This window comes from Amphimedon queenslandica, unplaced genomic scaffold (genome assembly GCF_000090795.2).
Source record: "Amphimedon queenslandica unplaced genomic scaffold, v1.1 AMPQUscaffold_13383, whole genome shotgun sequence".
In the NCBI taxonomy this organism is placed as follows: Eukaryota; Metazoa; Porifera; class Demospongiae; order Haplosclerida; family Niphatidae; genus Amphimedon; species Amphimedon queenslandica.
The window spans coordinates 149350-168839 of record NW_003546381.1 but is presented as its reverse complement, the minus strand read 5'-3'; the positions used below and the strand labels follow the sequence as shown (position 1 = coordinate 168839).

General features: G+C 34.3%; 4 protein-coding genes across 4 annotated transcripts; 2 read left to right on the top strand and 2 right to left on the bottom strand.

Moving 5' to 3' along the window:
- Nucleotides 1–378: 378 nt before the first annotated feature.
- On the bottom strand, nt 379–14417 carry LOC100637084 (cAMP-dependent protein kinase catalytic subunit alpha-like). The gene is made up of 11 exons (XM_019997139.1): nt 14064–14417; nt 13122–13240; nt 13005–13038; nt 12887–12961; nt 12735–12832; nt 10823–10932; nt 10295–10401; nt 10147–10254; nt 9659–9869; nt 892–989; nt 379–589 (listed from the first exon to the last, which is right to left on the bottom strand). The coding sequence occupies exons 1-11, from the start codon at nt 14373–14375 to the stop codon at nt 467–469; spliced, it is 1395 nt and encodes a 464-aa protein (XP_019852698.1). The 5' UTR covers nt 14376–14417; the 3' UTR covers nt 379–466.
- On the top strand, nt 2960–8746 carry LOC109582431 (uncharacterized). The gene is made up of 19 exons (XM_019997138.1): nt 2960–3801; nt 3860–4606; nt 4652–4760; nt 4803–4948; nt 5012–5135; nt 5187–5335; nt 5380–5470; nt 5520–5627; nt 5677–5826; nt 5910–6056; nt 6184–6352; nt 6453–6554; nt 6746–6834; nt 6889–6945; nt 6992–7137; nt 7189–7342; nt 7747–7890; nt 7938–8069; nt 8133–8746. Exons 1-19 carry the CDS (start codon nt 3251–3253, stop codon nt 8586–8588), a joined length of 3771 nt encoding a protein of 1256 aa, XP_019852697.1. The 5' UTR covers nt 2960–3250; the 3' UTR covers nt 8589–8746.
- Nucleotides 14418–17852, bottom strand: LOC109582432 (proline-rich protein 11-like). The gene is made up of 6 exons (XM_019997140.1): nt 17524–17852; nt 16170–16304; nt 15311–15451; nt 14930–15030; nt 14716–14869; nt 14418–14629 (listed from the first exon to the last, which is right to left on the bottom strand). The coding sequence occupies exons 1-6, from the start codon at nt 17821–17823 to the stop codon at nt 14459–14461; spliced, it is 1002 nt and encodes a 333-aa protein (XP_019852699.1). The 5' UTR covers nt 17824–17852; the 3' UTR covers nt 14418–14458.
- A 68-nt stretch (nt 17853–17920) lies between these two features.
- LOC100636956 (protein ST7 homolog) lies at nt 17921–19482 on the top strand. Its single transcript, XM_003386909.3, has one exon. It carries the CDS (start codon nt 17935–17937, stop codon nt 19408–19410), a length of 1476 nt encoding a protein of 491 aa, XP_003386957.2. The 5' UTR covers nt 17921–17934; the 3' UTR covers nt 19411–19482.
- The last annotated feature ends 8 nt before the right edge of the window (nt 19483–19490 follow it).

The following is a 19490-nucleotide window of genomic DNA, read 5'->3' as shown; positions in this document are numbered from 1 at the left end:
ATCATTAATAGTAATGGGGGTTAATGCAATGACTTCACGTGACAGGTAGCAAAGATTTCAATGACATTTATTATCAAGAGTATGCTGTGTTTGCTGCCAATTTCACACACTCTGTCTGCCTGCATACAGATTTGATATACACTTTTATAAGTAGTATATAAGTTTCTAGCCTTCACGAAGCCAAGAGTAGATAATAATTATTATCTACTCTTGATGAAGCTGACATAGACTGAACCTTTTTAGTATGGATTAAATATGAGTATTGGCTTTTCAAATATTCCTGTTAAACTATATTTTATGAACTTGTATCATGGCATTAGCACTGGCCTTGATGAAACTTTATTAATTAAAAGAATCAATATTGTGGATTAAAATATATTTTAATATTAAATTTAATACAATACTTGTCACAGTTAATCTTTACATCAACAAAAAAATCTAAAACCCTTTTAAAATTGTGAAACTATCAGTTTCGTACAAAATCAAAATCATCAAGATAAAAATGATCATCACATAACGGTAAATCAGTTAATGTGGGAGCAAAGGAAGTAGCAACAGAATCAAAGTACCTACAGTTTGTTGGGTGTGCCTATAAAAATAAAAAAATAATGATAAATAGAATCTATATCAAAAGAATTGGTGTTTCTCCTGAATCTATATAACATCAAATAATGTCTTGCTGTGACAAATGGCTAATTCAATCAACATATCACACAGCATGTGCATCAGCTAATTGCACCATCACTCCTAGCTACCATAGGGAAGAACCCAAAAGTATTGATGCTGGAATGATATCAGCTTTAGATCTCAACTTTAATCCAACAATGCATAGGCCATACTAATGACAATCCTTACATTTTATTGTACTATTACATGTACATATAATCTTACTAATTTTGGAAAACGTGGAGTGACATTACAGGCAAGCAGCTGGTCCCATTGCCAATCGCATAAAACTGTTTGTCGAGATAGTGAACTTGTAATTTCACCTAAAATAATAAAATTAAAATTTGTTTATTATTTTTGAGTAAGTTTATAGACACAGTAAATACCAGTATATACACTGTAGCAAAATTTAGGATTTAAAATTGAAAATTAAACCTCATGACATCATCAAAATAATAGATTATCTCACTTGAAAACTTCTGAATAACACTGCCAGTTGAGATTCCTTTTGAGCTGAGCAGCTCTTGTCATCTAGTTTCTTTCCTTAAATATTTACTCTCTTCTTCTGGATCCATTGGATGTTGTGAAAAGAAGCAATGCTTCTTAATGTCATTATGTGACACACTGGAGTCATTTTCATCAACAGTTCCTAGTCTTATGTCAGGATTTGTTTGAATTAGCTACGTATATATTTCATACAAATGATGTAAACAAATACATGTACATGTAGCATAGTTCTGCCTATGGTGGTCAGGGGTGGTTGGGACAACTGCCTCAACAAATGAACCAGTTCATCAGTTAGACCAACCATGCAATTTATATTAATAACCATGCATAAAGCATGATACTGTATCTACTAGTAAGCCTGTAAGGTGCACATAAAGGAACAATATTAGTCTCCAACCACCTCTAATTTTTTTTAGGCAGAACCCTAATGTAGTTCAAAAATTTCTTACTTCATCGAGCTCTAATCGAAGCAAACATTGGCATCTTAAATGTCGTCCATCCTCCAACAAATAATTTCTTGAATTTTCAAAGATCATCCTGTTAATAGGTTCAAGTTTATTGGGGCGAGCCTGAGCTCGCCCCACTCTAGCTATACTCTCAGTCACGCCCCGTCTGTCTGTCTGTGTGTCTGTCCTCGTACGTCACCCCTATTTATGCGTAGATCTAATACGGTAGATAGATGCTATGCATTACCAATGCAATTTTCAATTTTTCATTGAAAGTGGGAGCGGTCACAGTAAAATAAAAATGGCAACCAACACACTGGAAGAATTCATAAGCTTTCTAGCAGCAATATAAGGCAGATACACCGTCCAAAGACTTCTCCAGCAGCTATAGAAGGTTTTTAATTCAATTAATAACCTATGAAGCTCGTCTTTATTGATGCAATTGCTATTAAAACTGTGAAAGTCAATCAAACTTTTTCTCAGTCATCTTAATATTGGATAATATTAATATTGGATAATATTATATCTAAAGCTAAGTAAAGCATCTTTACAGACATTTATAGGCAAGAAATGTGTATGTGAAACTAGAAGACTAAAAGTTTATTAATTTTATCAGCAGCATTAAACTTTCATCATGTAAATCATGTTTGCTATGCCTAAATCATGATGCATGCTTTGAAATCATCGGGAGTAGATTATAGATGGATAGATCCAGTGCCATATAATTGCTTTGCTAGCTTAGGCTCGCCCCTTAATGTTCTACATTGCTTCTAGTAGGTTCAAGTTTATAGGTTCAAGTTAATAGGCTATAGATAAAAGGCTACTAGGTTCAAGTTTATTGGGGCGAGCCTGAGCTCGCCCCACTCTAGCTATACTCTCAGTCACGCCCCGTCTGTCCCTCTGTCTGTCTGTATGTCTGTCCTCGTACGTCACCCCTATTTATGCGTAGATCTAATACGGTAGATAGATACTATGCATTACCAATGCAATTTTCAATTTTTCATTGAAACTTAAGTGGGAGCGGTCACAGTAAAATAAAAATGGCAACCAACACACTGGAAGAATTCATGAGCTTTCTAGCAGCAATATAAGGCAGATCCCGTCCAAAGACTTCCCCAGCAGCTATAGAAGGTTTTAAATTCAATTAAGAACCTATGAAGCTCGTCTTTACTGATGCAATTGCTATTAAAACTGTGAAAGTCAATCAAGCTTTTTCTCAGTCATCTTAATATTGGATAATATTATATCTAAAGCTAAGTAAAGCATCTTTACAGACATTTATAGGCAAGAAATGTGTATGTAAAACTAGAAGACTAAAAGTTTATTAATTTTATCAGCAGCATTAAACTTTCATCATGTAAATCATGTTTGCTATGCCTAAATCATGATGCATGCTTTGAAATCATCAGGAGTAGATCATAGATGGATAGATCCAGTGCTATGATTGCTTTGCTAGCTTAGGCTCGCCCCTTAATGTTCTACATTACTTCTAGTAGGTACAGGTCAAGGCACAGGTTCAAGTGTGTGCCAGAGTGAGAATTGCAAAAGCTATGAATTTCATTATTTTATCCTATCACGCCTACATAGAGTAAGACAATCAATCACACTCACACTGGTCTTCATCTGAATCAATGGTTTTCCCTCGGGTTTTCCTAACAACTGTCCTTTTTATCATCTCGATTTTTAGCCATGAAGTTATAGGATGTTCTACGGACATTAACTGGACTTTCGATGTTTTTGTATGGAATGCAGACTATCATCATGGCTCTAGATCTCTCGTGTCTAATTGTTCGTCACCTTTGTCGGCAAACGTCACCATCCCCTATCTTCAAGATGCACTTGAATGTGTGTCTGATCTACCTTCAGAATTTGCTGCAGTAAGAGTACATTTAGCTGTGTCTAAAAAATTTACCTTATTGAGGCCCATTTCTCTTGGCAATCGCTCTATTTGCATCACAGCTAGTTCTATGTCTGACACCCCAAAATCCTCTGGGAAACCTACTATCCATTGTGTGGATCATGAATCACCAAGTGAAGCAGAGGAGCAGTATCCCCTCAAGCATTATCTCTTTTTTGATAGAAGTAAAAAAGTTGAGATAATCTCTGTTGTCTTTGAAGCCTGTCGTCATCCACTCAGTTTTGATTCTGCCAGAAACGTTGTCATTGAGGATTCGGCATTTAGGTAGTCAATAGGTTTATGTTGAATGATGCACTTATTTTTTAATTATTTTTCTTAATAGGCACTTCAAAGATGCTGTCCTTGACATTTATAACTGTGAAACAGTCACAATATCTGGCTGTATGTTTTATGACAATGTTGGTATGGGGAGCAATGAATTACCATATCGTGGTAATACAGGCTCTGTTTCTATTGGTTACAATGATATGGACACAGGCTATAATAATCCTAAGATAATTGTGAGGGACACACATTTTGTCAATAACTCAGCTTACCATTACAGAGGAACTAGTAAAGCATTTTTTAGAGGAATATTTCAAGGTAGGGCCGGAGGATTGGGCATCTTTATCAACGAGAGCTATCACAATGTGAGCATATTGGTGAAGAATTGCAAATTTATCAATAATCAAGCTGTAGCATTTGGTGGTGGGCTGTATTTTATATACAATGGTCGCAATTCTTACCATACCGGAATCGTAGAGGATTCAGATTTTATTGACAATGTTGCATTCCTTGGAGGTGGTGGATTTATTAGTTCTATTATATCCAGCGGTCTCAAAGAAGCTCCACACTTAGTTAAATTTACAAATTGCTCCTTTCAAAATAATATGGGCGATTCTGGTGGTGGTATGTACTTTTATGTTATATTTAGTGGAGGAAAAGGAAATAGCTTGGAATTGAATGAGTGTGCATTTATTGCCAACAGAGGCGTAAATAGAGAAAGTGAGTTTGGTGCTGCCATAGCTGCTTCTATTTATGATAAGTTTGAAGAGAAAGACTCCTTCCCATATCATAGCATCAGTGATTGGTATGTCTATGTAAATATCTAGCTTATCGATTATTATTTCTGTAGTGTATTCATTAACAATACAGGCACTAATGGAATTGTAAGTCTTGGGTATCTTCCTTTTAGTCTTTCTGGCAGGAATGTCTTCTCTGGTAATATTGGATCAGCTTTAAGAGTCAGTTAATTTTGTTGCTATGATGGCTATTATTTTAAGCAGGTTGTTGGAGCTCAACTGACTATGAGTGGTGAGCAACTCTTTATAGGAAACTCTGCAGAAGCTGGAGGTGCACTGTATCTTTTGTCCTCTGCTCAAATAAGAATATCTGAAGATTTGCAGATGCTGTTTGATGGAAACTCAGGCAGGTAGGTGCTTTTGCTATGCTAAATTAAATAAACTTGTCTAATTTTAACTCTGCTTTTGTGTAGATATGGATCTGCTATATTTGTAGATACTTACATCAGGGCAAAGGCATTTACTCACCTACAGGACAATCCACTTTGCTTTATAGTACCCAACTTCAAAAACTACTCTCCTTCCGAATGGGGTGATGTACGTTTTGTATACATTATTTAATGTACTTCACAATATTTATACATATAGAAAGGAATTAATATTACATTCACACGAAACAAGGCACTATTTGGATCAGCTATTTATGCTTCTCGTCTGTCAGCTTGTTCATGGATAGGTAGTCAACCACCATATTTTGATATAAATTACTTCACTCAATGGCCTATTTTTCATGTCAGGTATAGCCTTCTTTGATCTTAGTCTTATTTTTAATTTCTTGTAGAGATGATAATATCAATACTGGATACTCTGACAATTCCTTTAATTTGTCAATTATTACAGCAGCCAATGATATTGACATTGAAACAACAGCAGTATGTTTTTTTAAAATGGTACATTTGTCTAATTATCAATCATCATTAGTTTTCTGGTTGGCCTGGGCAGAGTCACGAGTTGAGACTGAAAGCTATTGATGAGTTAGGTAATCCCACTGGTTCAACTTTTAGCCTTACATATGAACAAATTATGAAGGTATTTAGATGTATGTACTCAGTTCTGAGTATCAGTAGTTTTTTTGTAGAATAATTTTATTGATGATGTGAGTATCAATCCTAACATTTTCTTGATAACTGAAGAGCCATTTGTTGCTAATGTTACATTTTATTATAACAAGACGTTACCAGGAAACTACAGTATTGGTAGTATAGCAGTCTCTGCTGATAGTGCATCTGTTAGTATCATTCATTATTGATTTTATTATAGCTTCTATTGCTCTCTGCTCATATTTCATTCATCATTTTTCCAATTTTATAGAAAGTTAGTGATATTCCTTTTAATATCGTTGATTGTCCAATTGGTTGGTCATTGACGTCCGATCATAATTTAAACTACTGTCAATGTGATATGAATCAAGACCAAGTTCTTGCCTGTGAGAAGGATCAAGATGCTATTGTGATTAAAGTATGATTGCTTTCATTGTCTAATTGTTCTGTGTAATTTGCACATGAGTTTTTCTCTTGGATGAATATTGATTCATCGTCTTTCCTTTTTACTCTTTTCCAAAAACTTTTTGGTTTCTCATTTATAGTCTCATATGTGGGCTACTCACGTGTACAATCAGACACCGAATCTTTTCTTATATGAGTGTCCTCCTGGTTACTGCCAGTGTTTTTTTAATACGAGTCTGGGAGAATCACAGTGTGCTTACTCTTACTCTAACTCTTATCCTGATAAACAATGTGCCTGTGGCCGCACAGGTATTTTATACTTTTACTTGTAAGCATAATTGTTAGGTTTTAACTTCAGTATTTCAAATATGATGAACATATTATAGATATCAATTAATTTTGCTAATAGGTATCCTGTGTGGCAGTTGTCCTAGTGGAAAAGGAGTGAGTGTATTGTTTAACAAATGTATAACGTGTAGCCATCAATACGTTTACTTGATACTAGCATTGGGTATGTGTGTGTGTAATCAATTCATGAATATTTCCTTATCTATAAATTATTGTTAGTGTTGTATAAATTTGCTATTGTATTGTCAGGCCTAAAATTGATAATAAAATCTGACAATAGTAATGTTGTTTTTATTACAGATTTGATTATTTCAAATGGCATATCAAAACTTAATAATTCTTTTGTTTGTATAGTAATTGTTGATGTATTAATACTTCTCTTCATTGTGGCTGTTGACAAACCATTTCCATCCTTTTTGTATCCATTTTTATTTTACATTCAAGTAAGTCGAGAAACACTATCTTTCCCTTTTTACCAGCAATTTATATTATAATAGATTGCTCCACTGGCTACGCAGCAGTTTCCCTTATCATTTCAGAAGCACAGTGTTTATGTAAGCAACTGTTAAGCATATTTTTACATTTAACTTTAAAAAATAGCTTTATTACCTATCCAGTTTTATGGGTTTATACTTTCCATATGATTTTTGTATTGATGCTGAATTGTCTGTATCAAATTCCTACCTACTTCGGTTCCTTCCACTACTAGTATCAGTTGTTGTTATATCTTTTATTATTGTCGTAAGGTGAGTATAGCACTAGCATTTTTCATTCTTACCTAACTGACTTACTTCTAGGTCATATATTGCTGGTAAGTTATGCTTCAATAGGTGCAGACCTGGTGTGTTAAAGTTTCATGGTTTGTGGCTTGCACTATTACTTGTTTATCCTCAGACTGCTTATGCTGCTATGAGTGTACTGAATTGTCCTTATGTTCCTCAAAATGGTCATGTAAGCTCACAACTTTTTCATATTGTAATAGTACATTTTGAGTCTAGAGCATAATAATTATTCATTTTGATTTTAGTTGTCAATGCATATTTTATAAGCAATATACTGTATGGTGCTTTAATTCAGTGGTGTTTTATTCTGGCAATTGGCAGTTTGCAAGCAGAATCGCCAATATTAAAATTACCAATCATTAATGCGCATGCTCAGTAATGCACGTGTACACAAAAATTGCCAAATTAAAAACCGCGAATTACAATTTACAGCAAAACCACTAAAATAAACCCCTTTAAAAAATAAAGTGCTATACACCATTATATAATTGCTACTGACACAAATAAATCTGATGCTTACTATAAATAACTTTAATGGATAATAATTAATTACTGTTTATATAATACATGTAGGTATGGTATTTTGATGGTTCTTTGTTGTGCTTTCAAAAAGATCACTTATTTGTGGCTATTCCTGCCGTAATTATTGCTATTCTATTGGCTATTATTTCTATTTTACTTCTTATATTGGCTATACTGACTTGCAAAAATCAACAAGTTAGAGATATTTTTGGGTTTCTTTGTTTAATTGTGAGTCCTTGTAGATGCTTGGTTGGCTTCATAGAATTAAATCTTCATTTGGAGAGCCATTTACAGAAAATTTGTCATGGTGGTCAGTAGTGGAAATTAACAGAAGGCTACTATTTCTTATAGTAATTATCATACCTAATAACACTGTGAGTTATAATTGGTATAGTAGTGTTTGCTACAAGGAAATTATTTTGATTTTTTATTTTTAGACGTATTTGACCTTACTTATCATGTGCACAATGACTTTATATGGCTATGTCAGGCCATACAAGGCACTGCTAACAAATGCTATTGAAGTGATCGTCCAGCTAATCTTCATTCTTCTTTTATCAATGCAAACTAGTTCATTCTTTAATGAAACCTTCTCTTACAACGCAACTAATATTACCAGTGATAGCATTCAATGTGATTTTGCTTCTCTTGACAGAGATACTGCCACTTCTGAGTATTTTCTTTTAGTGTGGTATTATATGCCTCTAATTGTCCTTTTGTTAGGAATGCCTGTCATATTTCTTACCGTAAGAGTTATAGGCCGTTTAAGAAACAAGAGAAGAAGTCAAAGAAATACTTTGACAGAAACAAGTATGAGAGAATATGGTGCTACTCAAAATTGGGAATTCATAAAAAGTGGTGACCGTTATCATTTTGTAAGTGTGGAACTGTAATACTTAAGACAGTATTATTTAATTGTTTCTATTATTAGTCTGTTAATTGTATTTAATTTTGTGTTTTTGAAGTAACTTTGCTATCTTATTAGTATTGATGATCACTGTTTTCAGTATTAAAATATTTTTATGAGCATTAGACATGTTTTTTCTCTGCATTTTTTATTTGTAAAATAGCTAATTGTGATCAAATTTTGTAGCATATAATATCAAAAAAATTTTTAAACTATACAGATCAAACAAAACTACTACACCAGTAAGGACTTTACACAATAAAATTGAATATTAAGCACTATCTTTCAATTTTGTGTTACTTCTTAATATTATATTTTTGTTTGTCATTGATAATTTTCAAAATAAAAACGACAAAAAAAACATCTAAAAAAACAAATAAAAATTAAACAATCAGTTTCGTACGAAATCAAAATCATCAACATAAAAATGATCATCGCATAACGGTAAATCAGTTAATGTGGGAGCAAAGGAAGTAGCAACAGAATCAAAGTACCTACAGTCTGTTGGGTGTGCCTATAAAAATAAAAAATACTGATAAATAAAAAGCAGAATCTGTCTCAAAAGAATTGATGTTTTATAGCATCAAATAATGTCTTGCTGTGACAAATAGCTAATTCAATCAACATATCACACAGCATGTGCATCAGCTAATTGCACCATCACTCCTAGCTACCATAGGAAGAACTCAAAAGTATTGATACTGGAATGATATCAGCTTGAGATATCAACTTTATGTCAACAATGCACAGGCCATATTACTGACTGTCTCTACATTTTATTGTACTATTACATGTACATATAATCTTACTAATTTTGGAATAAAAGGCGGAGTGACATTACAGGCAAGCAGCTGGTCCCATTGCCAATCGCATAAAACTGTTTGTCGAGATAGCGAACTTGTAATTTCACCTAAAATAATAAAATTAAAATTTGTTAATTATTTAATTTTGAGTAAGTATATACATGTAGTAAGTATAATACACTGCAGCAAAAATTTAGGATTTACAATTAAAAATCAAACCTCATGACATCATCAAAATAATAGATTGTCTCACTTGTAAACTTTTGAATAAGACTTCCAGTTGAGATTCCTTTTGAGCTGAGCAGCTCTTGTCGTCTAGTTTCTTCCCTTAAATATTTACTCTCTTCTTCTGGATCCATTGGATGTTGTGAAAAGAAGCAATGCTTCTTAATGTCATTATGTGACACACTGGAGTCATTTTCATCAACAGTCCCTAGTCTTATGTCAGGATTTGTTTGAATTAGCTACGTATATATTTCATACAAATGATGTAAACAAATACATGTACATGTAGCATAGTTCTGCCTATGGTGGTCAGGGGTGGTTGGGACAACCACCTCAACAAATGAACCAACCAGTTCATCACTTAGACCAACCAAGCAATTAGTACTAATAGCCATACATAAAGCATGATACTGTAGTCTACTAGTATGGTGTACATAAATTTTGAGGGAACAATATTAGCCTCCAATCACCTCTATTTTCTGGCAGAACCCTGATGTAGCTAAAAAAATTGCTTACTTCATATAAAATTGATCGAGCTCTAATCGAAACAAACATTGGCATCTTAAAATGTCCTCCCAAAATTGCTCTGTACAATTCCATTCTGTCCGATGACTCAAACGGCGTCTATAAAAATAAAACCTACAAAAAATGATTAAACGTGTACTTTTCCAGTTATCATTTCAAAGAGAAGTACACCACAGGACCACCAATCAGCACTTGTCGTGTAAGGTTCACCTTTTAGCACTTCTGGTGCCATGTAGTGAGGGGTACCTAAAACAATTAAACAAATTTTTATAAAATATGGTGAGCAGGGTTTTCCACAGGATTTTGGCATAGTGTTAATGTAGCTTTTTGTTAGTGGATTGTCAAGTTGCTCAAAAATTGGACCAAAGACTATGTACAGGGTACATGTATTTCAACAAAAATCACGAGGGGAGAATTTTTTTTGATACATATACATGTTCTTATGCTGTGTATCAACTTTGAGCTGATTCCAATCAATTTTAAAAGTTGCTACTGTACCATTAATTTGATGATAACACATACGCACCGATTTAAATCAGTAAATGATTTTATGAAATGCCATTATTCCACAAAAATACAGCCCTTGAAAATTAATGTATCTCTTTGATGATACATGCAGACCTCCATTGCACTGACTCTCAGTTATTTTTATAACTTAATACCTTACCTGCTAGAGTAGATGTCTTTTCACCTTCAAGCAGCTTTTTTGCACTGCCAAAGTCAGTAAGAACAATGTGCCCAGCTGCCGATAATAAACAATTTTCAGGTTTGAGATCTCTACAACAAAAAGTATCATTAATGACAAGATTGCATGCACGCTAAAGGAACAGAAAATAATACTTTGAAGACGGGGAAATTAAGGGAAGAAAGAAGAATCAAAACAGTTATACATGTAACTGAAAGAGAGGGAGACAAAGGGAGATATTTATAAAACTGCGTCTATAGATGAAGGAGGGATGGGGAATTTGATATCATTTGATCTATACATGATCACTTTCAGTTTAAATCTTAACAATATGATTATACAATAATAATGCTAGACTTATTGTAAGTACATGTATGTCTTTGTATATCTATCATATAGTGCTTTACTTTGGTGGAGCACTTCAATTTACAGTTTGCCCATGATAAATAACTAGCTGTTACTTTTTCTTGTATCACACATATCATTAATCATTACGTATGTTATTTTTGAGAATTACATGTATAGTATTTTTTATTTACATGACACATGTACATGTATGCCAAGCAAGGTCTTGAAGACAGTTACTTAAAGGATTCATTACAGTACAAGAATGCTTGCAGGTAACAGTATTATTTGTATAGTACATGCACATATCAGGGTTTCCCTCAGGATTTTGGCCTAGTTCTCATGCTTTCACTGCTAAGTAAAATTAGGCCAACTCATGTACTATAATTTACAGGATATTTTGACAAAAATCAGAGGGAGAGAATACTTCATTTTTATATTTTTTTCTGGCACATATACATGTCCATATTTTGCATATCAACTTTGAGCTGATTCCAATTAAATTTGAATTTTTTATGAATTTTTAAAGTTGCTCAAAAATCAGGCCAAAAACCTAAGGTTATAGCCTTGGGTTACAGGCCAAATTTCATCAAAAATGTTTCAGAGAGAATCCTCTATTTTTACAATTTTTTCTGATACATATACATGTCCTCATGTTGTGTATCAACTTTGAGCTGATTCTGATCAAATTTGGATTTTTTATGAATTTTTAAAGTTGCCCAAAAATCAGGCCAAAAACTTAAGGATAGCCTTTGGTCACAAGCTAAATTTCATCAAAAATGGCTACAAAAGAATTCTCAATTTTTATAATTTTTTTAAAAACATATACATGCCCATATTTTGTGTATCAACTTTGAGCTGATTCCAATCAAATTTGATTTTTTATGGATTTTGAAAGTTGCTCAAAAATCAGGTCAAAAACTTAAGGCTATGAGCCTTTGGTCACAAGCTAAATTTCATCAAAAATGGCTACAAAATAATTCTTGATTTTTATAATTTTTTTCAGATACATATACACGTCCTCATGTCGTGTATCAACTTTGAGCTGATTCTGATCAAATTTGAATTTTTTATGAATTTTTAAAGTTGCTCAAAAATCAGGCCAAAAACCTAAGGCTATAGCCTTTGGTCACAAGCTAAATTTCATCAAAAATGGCTACAAAAGAATTCTCCATTTTTATAATTTTTTCTGATACATATACATGTCCTCATATTGTATATCAACTTTGAGCTGATTCCAATCAAATTTGGATTTTTTATGAATTTTTAAAGTTGCTCCAAATTGTAGTTCTTGTCAGCTCATGAAGCATGCTGTTTAGTTCACTTAGATGCCTTGTGGGAAACCCTGACGTACATATACATGTAGTATTTTACAAAGCAAGTAATTTGTAAACTACAGTGATGCTTAAATCCACACATATTATTACTATATTTGGCGATTCAATACTATGTCATAATATTTGTGGGTCAGTCACAAAATTATAGTTGTTTTTATGGTATAATGGTATTAAGTAATGTATTTTATTACAAAATGCATGAAATTGTCTACCTAAATATGATCCCAAGGCCATGAAGGTATTCTAGTGCTAAAACAATTTCACCGATGTAAAATCTTGCTCTTGCTTCAGTAAAACGACCCTCTTCCTTCTAAATGAAAAGACATGGAACCTCTTTTGTAAGCAGGATAAAGTTTTAGCTTACCAAGTGATAAAAAAGCATTCCTCCAGCAGCAAACTCAAACACATAAAAAAGAAATTCACTGTTCTGAAATGAAAACTACAGAAAGAATAAACTGCAAAAAGAATATTCTCAAACATACTTGCAGCACAACACAAAAGGGATGCTTCACAATCCTACATGTACAAAAAATAAAAAATTAAATGGTCACTAAAATGGAATGAAGAATGCAATACTGTAGCCTACTGTTTTAACATACTTTAGTATGTCCATTTCAGATAGGACCTGTCTGATCTGTTTCCTACTTGTGCATTTTGCCTTTGGCACAACTTTCAGTGCATAAAGATGCCTTGTGGGCTTATGAGCAGCTAAAAGGACCTACGTATACAAGTACATGTATTTAAAAATTACTGTATAGCAGGTAATTTTGGAGGGGATTAAATTTGGTAAATTTGGCATTTTGATAGCCATTCGCCAAAATTAAAATCTGCCATTTTGAGCCATTATACGCATGCTCAATGGCATGTGGCCACAAATTCGCCAAATTAAAAATCCGCCAATCACCAAAATTTAGCAATTCGCCAAATTTTAGTCCCTCCAAAATTACCCGCAATACGGTAAATCAAGGTAAAGACATCGCTTTTAACGTTATCAATTGATTCGTTAAGTTTTACATTCAATTTCCATTTAAGATGTCATTTTTATAAATAACAGTTTATATTTTATAAAGAGCATCATGACCATGCTACTAAAAATAAAATCACTAGCATTACTATTGCTTTGCAGAAGATGTAACCTTTCAGGAGAAAAAAACTATTAAGTTTGTAAAGCCTTAAACAAACAGTCCGTTTGTTTAAGGCTTTACAAACTTAATAGTTTAGTGATTACAAAAGTAAAAAAACAAAACTTACTAGTAATATTCCATTATTTCAAACTGTGCTATAATTTAGTGCATGGGGCAATATTTTTGTGCTTAACATTTTTGTATTATCAACAACATGTACTTCAGTATGCACTAATAAAAACACTAAGCAATGCATAGAGAAATTTTTCCAAGGGCCTTCAGTTCTTGGAAAGAAAAATTAAAATTAGAAATACACGAAATAGGATTTCAGACAAATTTCGCCCCCATGCACTTGGCACAAAATTAAAAGTATTGATACAATGGAGTCTATGCAGCCCTAGTGCCAGTCGTATATACCTTTCCAAAAGCTCCCTTTCCAAGTGTCTTCAGAAGCTTAAACTCTTCAACTGTTGGAATACGTGACGCTTCGGATTTAGGTACATCAGGAGGAACATATCCGGGCCCCCTACCATCTGTTCTTTGAGAGCTGAACTTTTTACTGGACGGGTCCCACACTAAGTTTCCATTGGGCAAAATGTATTCTTCATCTGCACGCTCTTCATAAGGATCATTCTCAAGTCTCTGATGTCTCCTCTGGTTCCTGGCCCCGTCCCTACCAACACAAGACGAACAAACTGAAGTCAATCCAAGTCCAATTCGCTTCAACATTTTTTTCAGTTGCCGCCTACTATAGGCGGAGTTTATAAAAAATTATTATGATAATTAAATTATCTTAAAAATAACATAAAATATTAAATATTTCGTATATCACAAACAGATGGAGTTGTAACGTGAGAATGAGAGAGTTCTTTTTCAAGAGACTGCTGGGGTGGTGAAGGAGGACCTCTGGTTTGTCCTGATGGAGGAGGAGGTGAATTATGAGCAGAACTAGTTGAATTTTCAGGAGACAAAGGGTACGCAGCCTAAAGAATAAGATTAATCAAATTAAGGGAAATAAATTTTCACTACGCATAAGTGCTCATTACACATAAGATATAAAGATATGTACCTCAAATTTTTTTCTCAATGCTTGTGCAATCATTGGTGTCAGACCTTCAGCAGTTGATTCTCTTCTCTTGTTACTACGTATCACTGTACCACCTGGGCTACGATCGCCCTTAACAGATCGTAGCTTCTTCTTGAATTCCATTTGAGGAGTGCAGCTATAGCAAGAAAAGAGGAACACACGAGTGTATGACCACACAGGATGTTAATGCACTTACCTCTTTGGTGGGTTACTCTTTCTTGATGTCTTGCTCAGTTTGACACTTTTTAGATCAGCTAATGACACCACAAATTTATCATTATTCACATTGTTAGTACTCTAGAAAATACAAAATAATGTACATAATGAATGCTGTATTTTGGCATCAATGACATATACTTAATGTGATTACAGATTTACAGTGCTTTGAAAGTCATATATACCACATGTTAAAAACTTTTAATTTTGATATTATTCAAGATTATAAATTTTACTACCTCTGTTTTCAAATGATGCACTAAATTTTGCAAATGGATGGCTTAGTAATTTTTTCCTTTACAATATGTAGCACATGTAACATAAAAAAGCAAAGAAGTAGAAACACATGTACTAAACTTACAAGAGCTTTTCTTTTCCTAGTTATAATAAGTTTGGGCATAGTAGAAAATGATGGAGGGGGAGGAGGAGGAGGAGGAGGAGGAGGAGGAGGAGGAGGGGGAGGAGGGGGAGCTGCAGGTACTTCTTGTACTGCAGATGTGCCCTGTATAAAGGAATAATTATTATTATAAAACAATTACAATATTAGCTAATGTACATACATAAGCACTACTTACAGTCTATCATATATACCGTATACCAGTTTATTTTTGCGGTGAAATATTTTCGTAAATTTTGCGGTTTCTTGCTTTTTCGCAAAATTTTTCCACCATGAAATTCTGCATCTCCATTGCCATGTGGTGCAGGTTACAAGCTATTTGCAAAAATTAATCCTGTAAAATCTTAGAAATGCAAGATTCACAAAAATTTTCTATCACAAAAATTAACCGGTATACGGTAGTTTATCGTAATTCAATACAAAATGACACAGTTGGCACTGTCCAACATTGCAACTATTAATTCTGTACATGTATGTTCATGTACAAATGTATGTTTATTCAACATTAAATTTTAGTAATTCATAGCAGTGATGTAAGTTGTTAATGTCATGTATTACTATGGATTTCATACAGGCCAAGGGGAACATGTCAAAATTGATAATAATGTCACATCGTTTTTGGGGCTTGCATTCAAGCAAAAGCTGATTTTTCTATTCTACTTGTTGATAAGTTAATTCCATCAAAAGCTAATCATTTACCTAAACTAATTAGGGGGAACTTAGAACAGGGGATATTCCCCTATATGAAACCCTGGTATTACCATAACCACAACTCTACTACAGTATGCTAGCTTGAATGATAGATTACAGTAGAAATAATTACTTCAGATTGGCCGCTTCCTGTAGCTTTCATAGCAATCAGTTCCGTCTCCATCTCTTTTAAACGTCTCTGAGCATCTTCTAATTCCCGTTTTAAAACTCTAGATGGAAAAATAACATCTTTGGCAACCTCTACTCTCTAAAATAAATAAAGTAAAAAAATACAATATGCATATGCATTGAATACAACGCTGATCATAAAAATGATAAAACATGGTATGCATCATTACATTTGGCATTCATTTTACTCTTTATGACTCCAACAACATGAAATTCCATAGTTCAAATGACCACCCAAACAATTCTCCATGCAGCTTTAATCAATGTAGCTCTACATGTAATTATTGCAATTCTTTTCTTAGGTGTAATTGTCTTTAGAAAAAGTGTAATACACAAGATGAATACATTTTGCTATCATAGATTACCGTATATCGGGAAATTTTGGAGGGAGTTAAATTTGGCGAATTACTAAATTTTGGTGATTGGCAAATTTTAATTTGGCAAATTAGTGGCCACGTGCCATTGAGCATGCGTATAATTGCTCAAAATGGTGGATTTTCTTTTGGCAAATGACTATCAAAATACCAAATTCGCCCAATTTAATTCCTTCCAAAATTTCCCGTTATACAGTATCACATAATATACATGTAGCTTGTAATTTTGGAGAGGTAAATATAATTTTTGGTGATTGCTGGGTTTTAATTTGGCAAATTTTTGGCAATGTTCCACTGAGCATGAACATAGTTGTTTATATTGGTGTGTTTTAATTATTTTGGTAAATTGCTATCAAAGTGATAAACTTTGTTTTAGAAAGGGAGCTCAATGAAGAATTCTCTTCTAGCCATTTTGATGAAATTTGGCTAAAGACCAAAGGCTACAGTCTTTGGTCATTGGCCCAACTTTTGAGCAACTTTAAAACTTCATTAAAAATTCAAATTTGAATGGAATCAGCTCAAAGTTAATATACAATTATAAGAACATGTATATGTATCAAAAAATAATAAAATTAGAAAATTCTCTCCTAACCATTTTCGATGAAATTTGGCCATCAACCAAAGGCTATTTTTGAGCAACTTTAATCCAATCAAATTTGAATTTTTTTATGAATTTAAAGTTTAAATTCAAATTTGATATCAGCTCATGTACATTATGCATGAGAAAAAAATTAAATTAAAAATTCTCTCATTGTAATTTTATTATTGAGCAACTTGACAATCCATGCACAGACAAGAAGCCGCATGCACTATGCCACAGTGGGGAACCCTACTATACTTCAATCGCTTCATTTTTTTAAATCCAGGTTCTCCAAAATTACCCATCACACAACCAAGAGTCTCGAAAAATTTCGTTATACCCACCTTAGCCAATCCAGTGTAAAAACCATCTAAAGTATAGCCGAGCCAGCCATTATTCCCCTCGTCAGTGTCAGCAAGAGACTCATCCACCGACTCATCCACAGTGGTTTCATCATCAAGAGGTGGGGTACAGTCTTTGGATTTAATAGAGACTTCCTCAGCAGAGATTTCACTATCTTTAGGTGTAGCATCGTCAGAAATATTGTTTTCCTTCTTGGCCTCTTTTTCTAATTTCTTCCTTGCCTTTTGTAAGTGACGAGAAGCTTCAGCGACTCTCTGCTTTCGTCGCTTTGATTTCGGCATTTTGAATTTTAAATTAAGTACACAGTCACAATAGCGGGTGCGGTTTGGAGAAGAAAGTAGATCAAATGCGCTTTATTTAGAAAGAAGTGTCATCCCTTGGTGTGAACTCTCATGATGAACTCAGTGGACAACTTCTTCAACAACACGACAACTCAGTTTTACCTACTGCTAACAGGGACTTCTTCTTTACTATCTGGTATGCTGATGTTTCTGGAGTGGCTACACTTTACAATATACGGATTGTCCATCATTGAACGACTAGCTGCTTTTGGAAAGGCTTTCCTGCCATCTTTCCTGGTCCTAAAGAAAGAAAACTCAGCATCTAAACAGAAGAAGCTTGCTGATGCTAAACCTATTAGAAACTCAATGGCTTTATTCCGTGGTGCCGAACTGTATCGTTATCAATTAGAAACCAACCGTAATGTCATCACTGACTATGATTTTGATCTAAGCACATCTTACTGTCTCTCAATATTCACTCACGAAGGAATCGGATTTGATGATGATCCTGCCGATGTACTCATGATAAGTGCATGGAAGGAGAAAGATCGTCAGGAGCGTGTAGCCATTGCTCATAGTGCTCTGGAAATGAATCCAAATTGTGTCCCTGCATTAATACTCCTCGCCGAAGAAGAGGCTCAAAGCATGCTTGATGTTGAAGACCTTCTGAAACAAGCTCTGAAATCGGCAGAGGCTAATCATAAAGATTCATCAATTTTATGTCACAGTGATCCTGTCTATAAACCTGTCCATGAGCGTAATGCTAACGTGTGTGCATACTGTAGGTTTAGGCTAGCCGTATGTGCGAGACGTTTAGGAAAGGTTAAAGAAGCCATTAAACTCTACCGGGACCTTTTGAAAGACTCGCGTGCTCTGTTTTTGGTTAACATTTACGAGAACCTAACAGAATGTCTCTTGGAATCTCAAAGCTATTGTGAACTCAATACCTTTTTGTCAAAGCACGAGGAATCACTGTTGCACAAGTCTACCTCCCTGAGCTATACTGTTGCCCTATTGAAGGCTAAAGCTCTTGGAGAAAAGTTGTCTATTGATCCTCGACGTGGCCCAACGCCACCCGAACTTGCAGTCTATGATGCTATTTATCGTGCAGTTGAACTAAACCCTCATGTCCCTCGGTATCTTTTAGAACTAAAACCTTTGATCCCTCCCTCCGAGCATATCGTCAAGAGAGGTGACAGCGAAGCTATAGGATATGCTTTCCATCACCTTAGTCACTGGAAGAGAATTGATGGGTCTTTGGCACTGTTGGCATCGTCTTGGGAAGCAACGTTTCAAAGGATTCCATTTCCCTTGGAACGAGGCAACCATTTCCCTCCTTATCCCTCTAATGTTGAGATTGTTGATCGGGAGCTATTACCACAGCATCACGAAGTTTCGGTTTTCCCGCAGCGTGATGCTCCCTTTTTCATGGTCTTCACAGGTGTGCTGTGTTTCAGTTTTATGAGTCTCACTGTTATTGCTTATCATTTCCCCCAAGCGATGACACAGTATGCCAAAACTGTTACAACTATTTTTCTTACACTTCTTCAAAAACTCCTTCCCGAAGGGATCCTAGGTCTTAATTGAAAATGGTCAGGACTTTCAGACGAAAATAATTTTTTTTGTTTTTATTTTAAAATAAAATTATATAATCAACTAGATCTACA

Bases quoted from the DNA above. Each gene is read 5' to 3' on its own strand.
- LOC100637084 (XM_019997139.1), bottom strand. From the start codon at position 14,375: ATGTTGAAGCGAATTGGACTTGGATTGACTTCAGTTTGTTCGTCTTGT. The intron at 13,241-14,063 runs GTATATACGACT...TTGTATACGTAG, and splicing joins GAAAGGGAGCTTTTGGAAAG to GTCCTTTTAGCTGCTCATAA. The intron at 590-891 runs GTAAGATTATAT...TTATTTTTATAG, and splicing joins CTCCACGTTTTCCAAAATTA to GCACACCCAACAAACTGTAG.
- LOC109582431 (XM_019997138.1), top strand. From the start codon at position 3,251: ATGGTTTTCCCTCGGGTTTTCCTAACAACTGTCCTTTTTATCATCTCG. The intron at 7,343-7,746 runs GTAAGCTCACAA...TAATACATGTAG, and splicing joins ATGTTCCTCAAAATGGTCAT to GTATGGTATTTTGATGGTTC. The intron at 8,070-8,132 runs GTGAGTTATAAT...TTTTATTTTTAG, and splicing joins TTATCATACCTAATAACACT to ACGTATTTGACCTTACTTAT.
- LOC100636956 (XM_003386909.3), top strand. From the start codon at position 17,935: ATGATGAACTCAGTGGACAACTTCTTCAACAACACGACAACTCAGTTT.
- LOC109582432 (XM_019997140.1), bottom strand. From the start codon at position 17,823: ATGCCGAAATCAAAGCGACGAAAGCAGAGAGTCGCTGAAGCTTCTCGT. The intron at 14,870-14,929 runs GTAAGTGCATTA...TTCTTGCTATAG, and splicing joins AAGAGTAACCCACCAAAGAG to CTGCACTCCTCAAATGGAAT. The intron at 14,630-14,715 runs GTACATATCTTT...CTTATTCTTTAG, and splicing joins CATTGAGAAAAAAATTTGAG to GCTGCGTACCCTTTGTCTCC.